Consider the following 15,504-nt stretch of genomic DNA (forward strand, 5'->3'; position numbering starts at 1 on the left):
TCATGGCTGCAGGCAAGGCACCTCCTGTGTCCAGGGGTACCACCTTGCCTGTGGTCCTGTTTTCAGATCTCAATCACCGGCCGCAGGCACGGCGGATCCTGGGTCCTTGGATGCCACCATGCCTCTAGTGCGGCTTCTAAATCACAATCATGGGCCACAGGCAAGGCCGCTCCTGGGTCCCCTTGTGCCGCCGTGCCTGAGGACAGCCCTCTGAACATGATCATGATCCCGGGTCCACTTGGGTCCCGGGGTGCAGCCTTGCCTGTGGTCCTGCTTTTAAATCTCGATCAGGATCACGATCACGGCTGCAGTCAAGGCAGCTCCTGGGTCCAGGAGTGCCGCCTTGTCTGTGGTCCGGCTTTGAAATCACGATAATGGGCCACAGGCAAGGCGGCTCCTGGGACCCGGGGTGCTGCCTGGCCTTGGGCTCAGCTTCCTGATCGTGATCATGATCCTGGGCCACAGGCAAGATGGCTGACGATTCCTGGGGTGCCGCCTTGCCTGTGGTCCTGCTTTCAGATCACAAGCAGGATCAGGATCATGATCACAGCTGCAGGCAAGGCCGCTGCTTGGTCCTGGGGTGCCACCTTGCCTGTGGTCCAGCTTTTAGATCTCAATCAGGGGCTGCAGGCAAGGCAGCTCCTGGGTCCCGGTGTGCCGCCATGTCCGTAGTCCGACCTTCAAGTCAAGATCATTGGCCACAGGCAATGCGGCTCCTGGGACTCGGGGTGCCTGTATCCCGGCTTTCTGATTACAGTCATCATCATGGGCCATAAGCAAGCTGGCTCCTGTGTCCAGGGGCGCCACTTTGCCTGTAGTCCGACTTGTGGATCTCAATCATGGGACGCAGGTAAGGAGGCACTTCGGACCCAGACTGCTGCCTTGCCTAAAGCCTTAATTTCCGAGTACTATCACGATCACGATCATGATCATGGCTGCAGGCCAGGCACCTCCTGGGTCCCGGGGTGACACCTTGCTTGTGGTCCTGTTTTCAGATCTCAATCACCGGCCGCAGGCACGGAGGATTCTGGGTCCTTGGATGCCACCATGACTGAAGCACGGCTTCTAAATCACAATCATGGGCCACAGGCAAGGCCGCTCCTGGGTCCCGTTGTGCCGCCGCGCCTGAGGACAGCCCTCTGAACATGATCATGATCATGGGTCCATTTTGGTCCCGCGTGCCGCCTTGCCTGTGGTCCTGCTTTTAAATCTCGATCAGGATCACGATCACGGCTGCAGGCAAGGCAGCTCCTGTGTCCCGGTGTGCCGAATTGCCTGTGGTCCTGCTTTCAGATCACAATCACGATCACGATCATGATCACAGCTGCAGGCAAGGCCGCTCCTGGGTACAGGGGTGCCGCCTTGTCTGTGGTCCAGCTTTCAGATCTCAATCATTGGCTGCAGGCAAGGCGGCTCCTGGGTCATGGGATGCTGCCTTACCTGAAACCTGGCTTCTAAATCACAATCTTGGGCCATAGGCAGGATGGCTCCTGGGATCCGAGGTGCCGCCTTGACTGTGGCCTGGCTTTCAAATCACGGTCAGTATCACTGCTGCAGGCAGGCAGCTCCTGGGTCCCGGCGTGCCGCCTTGTCTGTGGTCCGTCTTTCAAATAATGATCATGGGCCACAGGCAAGGCGGCTCCTGTGACCCAGATCGCTGCCTTGCCTGCAGCCTTAATTTCCGAGTCCTATCACTATCATGATCGTGATCACGGCTGCAGGCAAGACACCTCCTGTTTCCCGGGGTGCCACCTTGCCTGTGGTCCTGCTTTCAGATCTCAATCACGGGCCGCAGGCACAGTGGCTCCTTGGACCCGAGGTGCCGCCTTGACTGCTACCGGGGTTTCAAATCAGTATCACAGGCTGCAGGCAAGGCAGCTCCTGGGTTCCGGGGTTTCGCCTTGCCTGTGGTCCGGTATTCCAATCTCAATCACGGCCAGCAGGCACAGCAGCTCCTTGGTCCTGGGGTGCCCCCTTGCCTGAAGCCCGGCTTCTAAATCTCAATCATGGGCCACAGGCAAGGCGGCTCCTGGGACCCAGGGTGTCACCATGCCTGAGTGCAGGCTTTCAAATCACGATCATGATCAACGTCCAGAGGCAAGGCGGCTCCTGGGACCCGGTGTGCGCCGTGCCTGAGGTCGGCCCTCTGATCATGATCAGGATCACTGGTCCCCTTGTTTCCTGGGATGCCGCCTTGCCTTGGTCCTGCTTTCCGATCTCAATCTCAGGCCGAAGGGCACAGTGGCTCCTGGGTCCTGGTGTGCAACCTTGCCTGAGGCTGGGCTTTCTGATCACGATCATGATCATATGCCACAGGCAATGCGGCTCCTGTGTCCCGGGGTGTCACCGTGCCTGCGGCCGGCCTTCTGATCATGACGTAGATCTCGGGCCGCCTTCAGTCCTGGAGTGCTGCCTTGCCTGTGGTCCTGCTTTCAGATCGCAATCAGGATCAAGATCACGGCTGCAGGCAAGGCAGCTCCTTGATCCTGGGCTGCCTTCTTCATGCGGCCCGGCTTTGAAATCATGATCACATGTTGACATGTAAGATAAATTCTCATATTTTCAGTTAACAAAACTTTTCAAATGTATACCACAATATAAAAAATTTAAAATCTCATTTTTTTCATGTGCACTTTAAAAATGAGGCAAAGTAAATTGAAAAAGTACGAAACTATATTTCTCAAAGGGGAATTCAGTGTAGTATGCCCACCTTAATTAGTTACTGAAGTAGCAAACTTAATATATTATGAAGCCTTTTAATCTATCACTGTGGATCTTACAGCACTGTCCACAGTAAGTATGCAGTATATACTAAGATACTAATAAAAAAGTTACAATAAAAGTTCTTACTATTTCCTTACTTTTTAATATAGAGACTGGCTTTAAGCAGCTAATCTTTACAAAAAATTTTAATTACTTCAACTATTCCTGCCAACATTCTGATAACTTTAATGAAATATTAAATATACCTATATGCAACCCAGTAAAACCTGGAAAATATTTAAACTCAATCTTAATGACCCTTTTGACTGACATCCTAGCCTAGTGAATATTTTCTACTCACTTCCTTCAACTGTATTATCAACTCTAAACATGTTAAAATTTTTGAAAGGTTATGCTTGAAAAGACTCAAGAAGAAACATCATGGAAGTGTTCCAATTTTTAAAATTCTTCCTTGCTAATGTGCTTTTAGAATTTGCCATTGTAACTGCAGATTTAGGAGAGAAAATGCTGACATCACAGACACATTTTAACTCAAAAAGTCAATAGTGCAACACAGACAGTCCTCTAGGGAAAGCAAGATGTAGATCACAAACAATGAGATTTTACTTTCTAGATACTGGTTGTCTAATTTCTTTAAAACCAATTTCTAGACATGATAGCTAATGGCATGCATTATAGGTAGAGTAAGTCACTTACTCAATGTAAGCCCTTGGAAATACCTGCTAGCAAGGCGGTCCTGGAAAGTAATACAGAACAGCCACCCTTTGTATCCAGCGTCTGTACCACCAGAAATCTACACTTCACTAGTTCATTGTGGCAGTTTTAAGGCCAGTTACACGAGAATTTTCAAAGGCTAAAGAGCACAGACTATATGATTTTTATAATGAGAATAGTTGTTATTTAATTTCTTTGAAAGAGAAACCTTCACCCTGGCTAGATGGCTCAGTGGATTGGAGTGTCTTCCCAGGCACCAAAGGGTCCAGGATTCAGTGACCAGTCAGGGCACATACCCAGGTGCCAGGTTTGATCCCCAGTCCCAGACACTGGATGGGAGGCAACTGGTAGATATTTCTCACATATCCATGTTTCTCTCCCTTTCCCTTTCCTTCTCCCTTCCTTTCCCTCTGACATCAATTAAAAAGAAAGAGAAATCTTCAAAGTCAGAAAAACTGAAATGAAAACTCATAATTAAAATTATTTTAAAGTAATTCATATATGGTAACAATGTCCAAAAGGTTCCGGAGGAAAGGAAACAGCACATAATATATATATTAAAAAAGTAGCCATTTTGCTCTAGGAAGCAATATAAAATATTTAAGGAATTTTCTACTGTAAAATAATCCATTTTCCACATTATTAAAGTAAACATTAAAGCATTTGAAACTATACTAGTATACAGAAATAGGTACTTTAAACTTATTAAGTGAGAGGACCAAAGCTGAAAAGAAAATGTCAAGTGGCAGGTTAACTAGAAATTGTTAAAAATTTAAGAGAGACATTTCCTTTTTATCCAAAATTAAACAAATGTAATAACCTCTAGTAATAAAAATAATCAAAAGGGAAATGAAAAATACTAAGGATCATAAATTAAGCATAGGCTAAGAAAGATCCTCATCAGGTTAAAACCTTTCACTTATTTTTAAGAGGAAATACTAAACTTGCCAGAATAGGGAATATTATATTTCAACAGTCCTTGTTTTGATAGGTGAGATACTCTTTATGTCAATACGCCCCCGCCACCCCTGTCTCACTTAAAAGGAAAGAACTTATCTGGGATTGGAGCAGGAGCAGTGATTCTTCTCCAGTCCTTGCAGAGGAGGCGCTCATCCTGTCACAGCCCTCATTCCTCCTTAAGATAAGATGGCATGGCCACGCTGCACATCAGTAAGGTTAGCACAGCTGCCAGATTTTTTTGTGGCCACCCTGCACAGGTTTTTGTTTTCACAATATCTGGAAATGGCCTACGGGTAAACATGAGATAGAACACAGGTACATTCAAAATAAAGGAGCTGCAGCCTTCACAGAGAAAGCATCACTGATAGCCACACAGTCCCACTTCTTTATATGGATTATAGTCATTGCCTCTTCGGAGAGCTGGCGTATACACTGCATGGTCCTTGGGATCCTATTTTATGTTCATCCACGAAGTTAAGTAGTTTAGGGACTCTGGTTAGATTGACAGAGCAAAGGGGAACTCAGTATTTTTTTTTAGTTTGAGTTTTTTCAAGATGTCAAAGGTGTGACAGTCTTCCTCACAACAGGATCATCTGTTGTCTGTACACTTGGTTCCTTAAATATAATAAATATACAGTTGGGAAATGTTGTTGTTTACTCAGCTATTTACATTCTATCCAATCTTCATTAGCTAGCGTTTACTCTAAGGAAATTTTAATGAGGCAGGCATGTGCTGTATTTTACTGAAACCTCGAAAGGTCTAGTGACTGATGCACCATCAAGGTACTATTTCACTTGCACATTAAGGCAGACGCACTCTAAAGGACTATTAAGTACCACAAAAACTGTCCATTTTTGTTGTAATTTTGTTGTATACTCCCCAGAATTCATAAGCCATAAATATTACTTTGTCGCACATCCTTTACAATTGCCATTAAAAACCCATATACTTTCTACACCCAGTGCTTGAAGTACATATTCTACAATCTAAGTATCAGTCTCTCAGGTTACTTTTTTCTAACAAACTGAAGGTACTGAACTGTGATCTATACAGAAAAGACATGAATTTGCAAACTGAGTTAAGAGTGATAAGTAGAATATGGTTGTAGATATGATTAATGATACAATTGTAGGAAATTATTCATGTATGGTTATAAAATAGAATACAGTTTCAAAAAAAACCATCAAAGTTTAAAATGGATTTAAATTATTCTGAATCGTGGTCACAGAAAAGGTAATTTTTTTTTAAATTTTTTAATTTTTTTTATTTTTCGCTTAAAGTATTACAAAGGGTATTACATAAGTGTCCTTTTTTCCCCCCCGCCCTTGACAAGCCCCTGCCCTCCTTTACCCCCCAGTGTCTTATGTCCATTAGTTATGGTTATATGGGTGCATACAAGTCCTTCGGTTGATCTCTTACTCCCCTCCCAGAAAAGGTAATTTTTATAATGTAGGATTCTTATATACACCATAAAAATACTACTAATATGATGTGAGAGAGTTAATAAGTCTTATTCAATGTGTTAGTTTAAAACAGCTTTTCATTTTCCTAGTCTCTACATAATATGATTTATGCACAGGTACTGGTTTTTAAGTCTGGCAGAAAACCCCACTTTGTGATTCCACAGCCTTACCTCTAGGTTCAGTGCTCTTTCTTTTCGAAGAGGAGTCAATGCAATAGGCAACAATCCATGGTCACTTGCTAAGGACCGAAGGTCAAAATAGTATTGGGCATAGACACTGGTAGAAACATACAGACGAAACCGCAGTAGACATATGTATTGCCTTTCCAACTCATTTCTGGGGAAGAAGGAAAACACAAAACCACCACAGGGCAGTTTTAGTCAACATGGTTCTCTTCAATATTGTCATTCTAAGCTACTAGGTTGGCTCTGAGTTTAGTTTTGAATTAAATAAAGGCTACCCAGCTGGGCTAATACACTAATGTTCAACCAGGCAAACAAGGCTCAACAATTTGTGGTCCCCTTTGAGTTTGGGACAAGGGGAAGGACTTTGAGTTTGGGACAAAGGGAAGGAGGTTATGTCTCTTGTGCACAACAGCTGTTGACTAGGGGCTCAATTATCAGAGTCCCATTAGTGCAGCTGTAGGTTTATTCTTCTTGCTCACTCTCAGGGCTCCACTCTAGTGCTCAGATGAAAGGAATGATGTATGCTGTTTCTTAGCCCTGAAGAACTTGCAGACATTTTACCAGGCTGATAGCAGGAAGGGGATTAGTAAAATAGAGATGTGCCAACAAAAGGACTGGGCACATCACCACAGCAACAAATGGATCCATTCAGAACCACCACTCTTATCTTTGAGGGGAAAACTCTTGGAAAATTATCAGACACCAAAAAACAAACTGAGGAAGAGACAAATCAATGGAAGCATGTACAATGCTCATGGACAGGAAGCATTAACACCTTTAAAATGTCCATACCACCTCAAATAATCTCTTTCAACCAAATTCCTATCAAGATGCCAATGCCATCTTTTACAGAAGTAGAACAACTAATCCAGAGTTTTATACATACCCACAAAAGAATCTGGACAATTCGTCACAGCAGTTGAGAGAAAAACAAAAGAGGCTGGAGGTATCACACTACCTGATATCAAACTCCACTACAGGGTTAGAGTCATCAAAACAGCATGGTACTAGCATGAAAACAAACATAGATCAATGAAACAAAATTGAAAGCCCAGAAATAACCCCACACCTATATGTTTAATTACTATTTGAAAAAAGAGGAGACTTCATTCAACGGTATGAAGACAGTCTATTCAATAAATGATGTTGGGAAAATTGAACAGATACATTCAAACATTGAAGCTAGACCACTTCTTACACCATATACAAGAATAGACTCAAAATGGATTGTTAACCTAAATGTAAGTGTCAAAACCATAAAAGTCCTAGAAGAAAACATAGGCACTAAAATCTGGAATATTTCTCTTAGTGCTTTGCTGATAGATTACCCTGAGCAAGCAAAATAAAAGAAAAAATAAAGGATTGGGACTATATCAAACTAATAGTTTTAGTATAGCAAAAGAAAACAGCAACAAAATAAAAAGACAACCCACTGATGGGAAAACATATGTGACATTGATATATCTAATAGGGGGTTTAATATTCAAAATTTATAAAAAACATATATAACGCAACACCTTATAAAAAACAGATACAGCTCAATACCAAAAATACGAACAATCTAATTAAAAAATGGACAGAGGACCTGAAAAGACACTTATCCAAAGAGAGCATAGAGATGGCTGATAGACAGGAAAAGATGCTTAACATCACTTATCATCAGTGATATGCAAATTAAAACCACAATGAGATATCCTCACACCTGTCAGAATGGCTATCATCAACAAACAGCAAGTGCTGACAAGGATGTGGTGGCAAGGTATATTGGTGCAGACACTGTGGGAAATAGTATGGAAGTTCCTCAAAAATTAAAAATTGAACTGCCTATGACTCAGTGATTCTACCCCTGGTATATATCTGAAGAAAACCAGGGCACTAATTGAGAGGATATATGCACCCTATATTCACTGCAGTATTATTCATAATCCTTAAGCTGTAGAAGCAACTCAAGTGCCCATTAACTGATGAGTGGATAAAAAAGCAGTGGAATATCATGACTCATCCATAAAAAAGAATGAATTCCTGCCATATGTGAGAGAATAGTTGGACCTAGAGGGTATAATGTTAGTGAAATAAATCAGTCAGAGAAATACAAATAACATATGATTTCACTCAAAAGCAATATAAATGAACAAACAAAACAGAAGCAGACTCAGAGGTAAAGGGAACATTTTGATGGTTGCCAGAGGAGAAGAGGTTTGGGGGCGCTGGGTGAAGAAGGTGAAGAAATTGAGAAGTACAGACTGGCAATTACAATGCAGTTATGGGAATATAAATTACACCATGGGAAAGAGAGTCAATAATACTGCAATAACTACGCATGGTGTCAGGTCAGTACTAAAAATACTGTGGAAAACACTTCGCAAAGCACATGATTTTCTAACCATTATGCTGTACACCTGAGACTAATATGAAATAACGAGAAGCCCGGTGCACAGATTTGTGTTCTTACACAACCCGGGACCCCTCGGGGGATGTCAGAGAGCCAGTTTTGGCCTGATCCCTGCAGGCCAGGCCAAGGGATCCCACTGGTGCACGAATCTGTGCACTGGGCCTCTAGTATGTATATAAGATCTTTGGTTAATCTCTTCCCGCACTTCCCACTCCCCCATTCTCTCTGAGATTCATCAGTCTGTTCCATGTTCCCATTCCTATGGTTTCAATCCTGCGTTAAGCATCTGCCCAGGTCACGAGTGCACATCATAACTACTGGCTGGGCAGCCGGTCGCTTAGGTTTCTCTTTATATATAGATAATGAATGTAAAGTCTTATTGAAAATAAATGAAATTTTGAAAACGGGGGAATAAAAGACCTGAACTGGTAGAAAGCGTTAAGAAAGGCATGAAGGTATTTACATTACTGTTGTTTTTGAATCTGAGCTTCTACAAACTTTGCTACCAGAGAAATATACCAAATTATCACACAGATTATTACAATAATAACACATGAAGACATACTAATTAATGAGGAGTATGAAATGTCAAAGCAAATATGGATAGAAAAATGTATGTAATTTTATGCCTAGTTCAGTCCTCTGCACAATGCAACCTTTCAAAATATTTCTTATTTTGTAAACTTTATGGGGGCAAATAAGGTATTCGAAAATGGTTTGAAACTTCATCAAAATCTTGCCAACTCACAAGTTCTTGATTGTAATGCCCCTTAGCAATGAGAAGAAGTGAAAATTCCACATAGCCTCATCGTGCAGATACTTGTAGGTCAGAATAATCGCTCCCAAAACAATGCGTTTCCAGTTAGATGGGCAAATGTCGATTTCAGCATAAGATAAAAGTCTTTCTATGTAAACCTGCAAAGTAGAACACTGGTTTTTGATTCTAGTTCAGTTTAAGTGCTGTGATAAGAACTTTCAGGAATGATAGATTTCATCAGTTTTTGACATGCCTTTTATTCATAGCTTCTAGAGAGACTGCTTGGCCAGCCAAAGCCAGAGGCCAAGAAACAGTTGCGAATCAGACACTTCTACTGCCTACTTTCCCATGTGAATTTCCAGCCTGCTCACCAAAGAGTCGCTGGTTCCACTCTTGGCCCCTGTCAGGACTCATGCGGGAGGCAATCCATAGATGTCTCTCTCTCATACTGATGATTCTCTCTCTATTTCTCCTCTCCTCCCCTGTCTTTTCTACTTTCTCTGAAAATCAATGGATAAAATATCCTCTGGTGAGGATTAAAAATTTTTTTAAAGAGAGTCCCCCCAGTGGCTGCTGTGTGGTGCAGCAGGACAGGCAGTGCAAACAGGTGTGTCTGAGGCAGGTCTCTACAACTGTCAGGTATCCCTGGACTTAGTGCCTTTGTAAGAAACACACACGCACACCAAGGATAGACATTTCATATCCCCTAAGCCTCACATCTCCATCACGATTCTGTGAAATACATCTCTGTCTTACACAACCTGAAGCTTGGTCAGTTCTGTTGGTTTCAGTTGGTAGCAGAGCTGCCAGTCTCTATCTCCCTGGTTCTCCTCTAAACCTGCCAGATAGCTGGTGAGATCTCATGATTTCTTCACATGTATTACATGTCTATTCTACAAAGAATTGGGTGAAGTTAACAGCTAAGCAAAGATTATAGATGCAAGCTGTGATTTGCTGTTTCGTCAAAGGGTTCTTTGAAGGAGAATATGTTTACTGTCTGAGGTTATCAGATTGACAGCCCACATTAGCCAAAGGTGTTAAAACCCAACTGTATTATAGAAAGCAAAAGGTTATTGAACATTATGTGCTATTAGTGAAAGTTTGCACCAATCTTCCAAAGCTAAATGCTCCCAGATATCCTATGAATGAACCTCCTTACAAGGTTTAACTGTCAACTTCCTGGGAATAATTAGAGACATACACAACATTGGAAATCACTCAACTTTCCTTCATCACTTCTACAGATTTAGAATGTGCCATTTCTCATTCATTTATACCACTTGCCCTCCTGTGTCAGTGGAATTGAGATTTCTCTTTTCACTGAAACTCTTCTAGCAGTGAAGTCAATCCCATCCCACTTCTGAAGAACACCTCCCAGAATTACCTCTTCTTGAACACTTTCCTGTGCCAGAGATTCTCCCCAATATGAATGTATTTATGTGATACCCATCCCACTCCCCACAATCCCTAGACTGCCTCCTCTCTGTTTGCTCACAGTGAATGCCCTGAAGTTGCTTCTCATCTCCCACTCTCTCCTTCACCCACTGTAGTCTGCCCCTGGCACTGTCACTCGACCAAAACTACTATGCTAAGGTCATCGGTGCATGTGCACATACAAACCAGAGCTCTTCACCCTAGCTCCCCACTCCCCACGCATTCCCTAATGTCATGTGGGGCACTGCCATTTGCCTAAGTGCTTGGCCAAAGACATCCAATTGAGTTGACCTGTTGCAAACTGTTGGCAACTCTTGTTATCGCTGCCTGTCACTGATAGTGAGGCTGCTTCCTAGTCTATTTGTCACTTCTCACCCATGTCACTGTTATTGCCCCTGACTTCTCGGCCTCCACTCAGACTCCCAGCTACCATCATTCTCCCCAAAGCAGCCTGGATAGCTTTTGTAATCAAGAGCACTTCCCCACCCTGCTCAACTCTGCCAAAGTGTTTCCACCAAACAAATAAAAATGTCACTTTCTCCCATGACCTGCAAGCTGCAAGGCCCAATCAGGTAGCACTTGCCCTTCTGGTCCACATGACCTACATTCTCTCCCTCATTCCACACTCTGACCACACTGGCCATACCTCACTCTTACTCAAATACCAAGTATAAGTTCCCATCTCAGAGGCTGGCACTGATTCCCTCTGCACATAACGCCAGAGCTCCTCATCTTCCTCAGTTCAGTCAGGCCAGGGTCAGATGTCATCTCTTACAGAGGCTCTTCCTGATCACCTCTCTCAAGTAGCAAGCCCCTCTCAGCATGATATCACGTCACCCTGCTGTACCTTCGTGATATTTACTACTACCTGAGACAGTCACCTTTTAACAACACTCAGTTAAAGAAATATTTCTCTCTTCCTCACTAGGACAGAAGCTCCATAAAAGCAAACACTTTATTCAACCATGGCTCTCCTCTATCCTCTGCAATTAGATCTGTAAGGACTCAGCTCTGAAGGAGAAATCATCAGGCATAGCTTAGGGTGCTATCAAAAACAGGGAGAAACAATAAAATAGAAGGAACATAAGCGAGGTTCCAGAAAGAGAGTGAGGTCAAAGTGCTCAATGCTGACAAGAAGTTGCTCATTCCATAAATATCCACTAAATACCAGCTCTTGTTACTCTTCCTGCTTCCATGCACTTTTTATTCACACATTTTCTCGGTATTGGAATAGCTAATACTAATTCCCTGCCAGTAGCTCAGATCCATGCTCGAATTCCACATATTCAAACACGTGGCCTGGTGCACCAAAAGCATGCATGGAGGGGGGTGTTCCCTCAGCCTAGCCTACACCCTCTCCAATCGGGAACCCCTTGGGGGATGTCCAACTGCCAGATTACGCCCAATCCCATGGGCCTAAACTGGCAGTCGGACATCTCCCTCACAATCTGGAACTTCTGGCTCCTAACTGCTCACCTGCCTACCTGCCTGTTTGCCCCTAACTGCCTCTGCCTGCCTTCCTGCCTGCCTGCCTAATTGCCCCTAACTGCCTCTGCCTGACTGCCTGATCACCCCTAACTGCCCTCCTCTGCTGGTCAATTTGGTTCTGACTAGTCTCTTTCTATGCCAATCAGCATCAAAAGCTCTGCTTCCTAGGCAGCCATTGGCTCCTCACACTTCACCCAGATTTGGTTCTGACTGGTCAGTTTCTATGCCAGTCAGAGTCTCTGGGTCTATCAACAGAGCCTGCTCAGAAGTACGGCACTGATGAGCAGCCCCGGTGGAGGCCTGGAGAGAAATAGAGGTGCTGCTGCTGGCCCGGCTTGGAGAGAAAGAGAGAGGCAAGTGTTGATCAACAGCTGCCACACAGGCTATGGATCAGACCCTGCTTCTCTCTTCAGGCCTCAATCTGGGCCTGGTTTGTAGTCCCCTCAGCAGTCAGTGCTGGGTCATAGTGCCTGCAGCCGCAGCAGTCAGTGCTGGGTCACCACGGCAACCAAGTGCTGACTGCAGGACTGACTTTCGGTTGGCTGAACCTCCGATTATGACAAACTCAGGGTTTTTATATAGTAGGATGATCTCTAGAGATGCCCCTCTGTCTCACAGGTGCATCATCTTAATCTGTTTGAAAAGCACTCACCCTCTTCTACCCCAGATGCTCTCCTTGCTGAGTTCCCTAGCTCTTCAAGTGGGAGCACCACTCCCGCCTTTGATCAGCTGTGCTCAGCACTCCAGAGGGCTGGCATATACGTGGAATGCCCTGTGTCTAATCCAGTGCCCACTGAGGGGTCTCTATTCGGAAGCATAGGCTGCCTCTCCAAAATTCTGACTGAACACTGACGGAGGAGGCACTGCACTAAGTACTCTTCCCTCAGACCAAGCAGGAGACTTTCCCCTTTAGGATTGTCCGAGGGAGGAGTGATACAATCCCCATTCTTTCTCAGGAGAATGGACCACTCATTCCAAATGACACACTCTTTCCACAGGAATCCTGGATGAATGACAAAGAGGCCCTTACACAGCTGTAGCTGAGCAGACAACCAGCAAAGCCCTTTCAGGTCCTACTGGCACTAGAATCCTGGAAACATCACAGGCAGGCACAAGAGGACAGCAAGGACGGATGAACACCCATCATCCAAGGAACAGAGAACATTGGGCTCTAGTTCTCAGTCAGGACACACATTACAACTGCCTGGGGAATGCAGCCTGCGACTCAGCTTAGACCTACACTGAACCTGACACTGCCTGGGGCCCAGAAGGTTCTGTTATTGCCCCCATCCTGCCCCATCAGCACACCTTGTATGTATGCCTGTGTGCACTGCATGTGCCTATGTCTCCTGAGGTCTGGAGGGAGAAATTGGAAACCTCTCCCTCCTGCTGCCTTTGATAGCAATCGCTTTGTGGTGAAAAAAGCAAGGACATTTTAAATCATAGTGATTATTAAGCTCAAGTGTGTGAACTTTACATCCTTTGATAGGTTTCCCTTAATAAAGTTCTGAAGGAAGAACTATCTTACCAATGTTGTTATGGCATATCCTCCTGTTGCCTTAAAGGCAATGAGGAAAGGTCGAATAAATCTGTAAATTGATTCGGGATCAGGATTATGATGAAAGAATTCCTCAGGAACCTTTTCTTCCTGCAAGAAAGTACCCATTGAAGAAAAATATTAAGTACTTTTGTAACAACCATGTTCCACTTGTGCCCATGTGCCGCTTAAAATAATTTTGATTGGCTGACGTGTATTTTAGACTTTTAAATATAAATAATGGGACCTTAAAAAACAGCGACTGAATATTGACACTCAATAAAGATAAATACAGGCACAACCTCAGAATATTTATATATTCCTTTCCACCTTCCCCTACAATATTCTGTCTAAATGTGAACTATTTTTAGGCTCCAAAGACTTGTTGGTTATCATGTCATACTTCTCTGCAATCAACTTTGAGAATGTAACCATCAGGCTCTAAGGCTGTGCTGTGCATACAGTGCTCACCAGCCACATATTGTTAAAGAGCATATCTGAAGACATTTGAAAATTTTTGTCTTTCTAATTAATTCAATATTTAAATAGCTGTTTAATTGTCTTCTAGAGATCCTGACATATCTATTAGGTTTATGTACAAATATTCATATTGCTTGATGCTATTGAAAATTTTCTTTTAAAAATATACATTTTTGTTTTTCAGGCATGTTGTCCACTGTAGTTCACTAATTATACAAATCTGAAACTCAGTTCTTACTGACCTATCCTATATAATAAAAGGGTAATAAGCAAATCGACCGAATGGCGGAACAATTGGTCGCTGTGATGCGCACTGACCACCAAGGGGCAGAGCCTCAACACAGGAGCTGACCCCTGGTGGTCAGTGTGCTCCCACAGGCGGAGTGCTTTTCAGCCAGAAGCCAGGCCGATGGCTGGCGAGCACAGTGGCTGTGGCAGGAGCCACTCCCCCCTCCGCGGCAGTGCTAAGGAGGTAAGCCATCAGTCAGACATCCCATAAGGGCTCCTAGACTGCAAAATGCAGAGACTGGGCTGAGGGATCCTCCACCCCCAGTACATGAATGTCACGCACCGGGCCTCTAGTTTCTTATATAACACGAGAGGCTCAGTGCACAAAATCCGTGCATGGGTGGGTGGCCCTCAGCCTGTGCCCTCTCACAATCTGGGACCCCTCGCATAGGGTCCCTAGGCTTGACTGGTGATGAGGCCCTATTGGGGCTTTCCTTCTCCTGGCTACTGGCAGCTGACCATGCCCCCGTTGCTGCCACTACTTGCCATTGGTGTGGCACTGCCAACCCCTACCCCATCACTTGACATCTCCCTCTGCGGACAACAGGCGTGGGGTGTGATCATTGGCTGGCCTGGGTTTTCCCTCTGCGGGGTGATCACTGGCTGGCCCTGCACACCCACCACCACATTGCTAGCCAGTGGGCTGGGCCTCCCTCTGTGGGTTGATTGATTGCGGGGGCCCCCAGATCAATCACCCTGCAGAGGGTGACCCTGCCCACACAAGACAGTGCTGTCTGTAGGGGTAGCCTGGGTCTTCCTCTTTAGGACAATTAGTCGTGGGGCTCTGCCCACCCAGCTGGGGCTCCACAAATGGTCACCGCCCAGAGGATGGCCTGGGCCTCCCTCATTGGGGCGATCACGGAGTGCCACCCCACCCCGATCGATTGCCTCGCCAGCCAGAGGCATGTGTCTCCCTCTTTGGGGCCTTGGCCTCCCTCTGTAGGGCGATCATGGGGCGATGGCCGGGCCCCCTGACCAATCACATTGCACCCACCCTGGCAGGCCTGGCACCAGTGTGTGTCATAGCATGGTCATCCAAAGTTCATCTGGAAGGTCGTTCTGCTGTTTGGTTGTTTGGTCG

At 44.7% G+C, this 15,504-nt stretch overlaps 1 protein-coding gene across 1 annotated transcript in view; it reads right to left on the reverse strand.

The window, feature by feature from the left end:
- Positions 1-4,574: 4,574 nt before the first annotated feature.
- Positions 4,575-15,504, reverse strand: part of LOC139014920 (cyclin-Y-like protein 1) — a 40,917-nt gene continuing 29,987 nt past the window's right edge. Inside the window, exons 5-8 of the mRNA XM_070421887.1 lie at positions 13,647-13,766; positions 9,188-9,354; positions 6,033-6,198; positions 4,575-4,685 (exon numbers count right to left, since the gene is read on the reverse strand). Coding sequence (XP_070277988.1) covers positions 4,575-4,685; positions 6,033-6,198; positions 9,188-9,354; positions 13,647-13,766 — 564 coding nt within the window. The remainder of the gene's footprint in view (positions 4,686-6,032; positions 6,199-9,187; positions 9,355-13,646; positions 13,767-15,504) is intronic.

This window comes from Myotis yumanensis, unplaced genomic scaffold (assembly GCF_028538775.1).
Source record: "Myotis yumanensis isolate MYYU_CA2020_CCGP unplaced genomic scaffold, mMyoYum1.0.hap1 SCAF_1, whole genome shotgun sequence".
Taxonomy (NCBI): Eukaryota; Metazoa; Chordata; class Mammalia; order Chiroptera; family Vespertilionidae; genus Myotis; species Myotis yumanensis.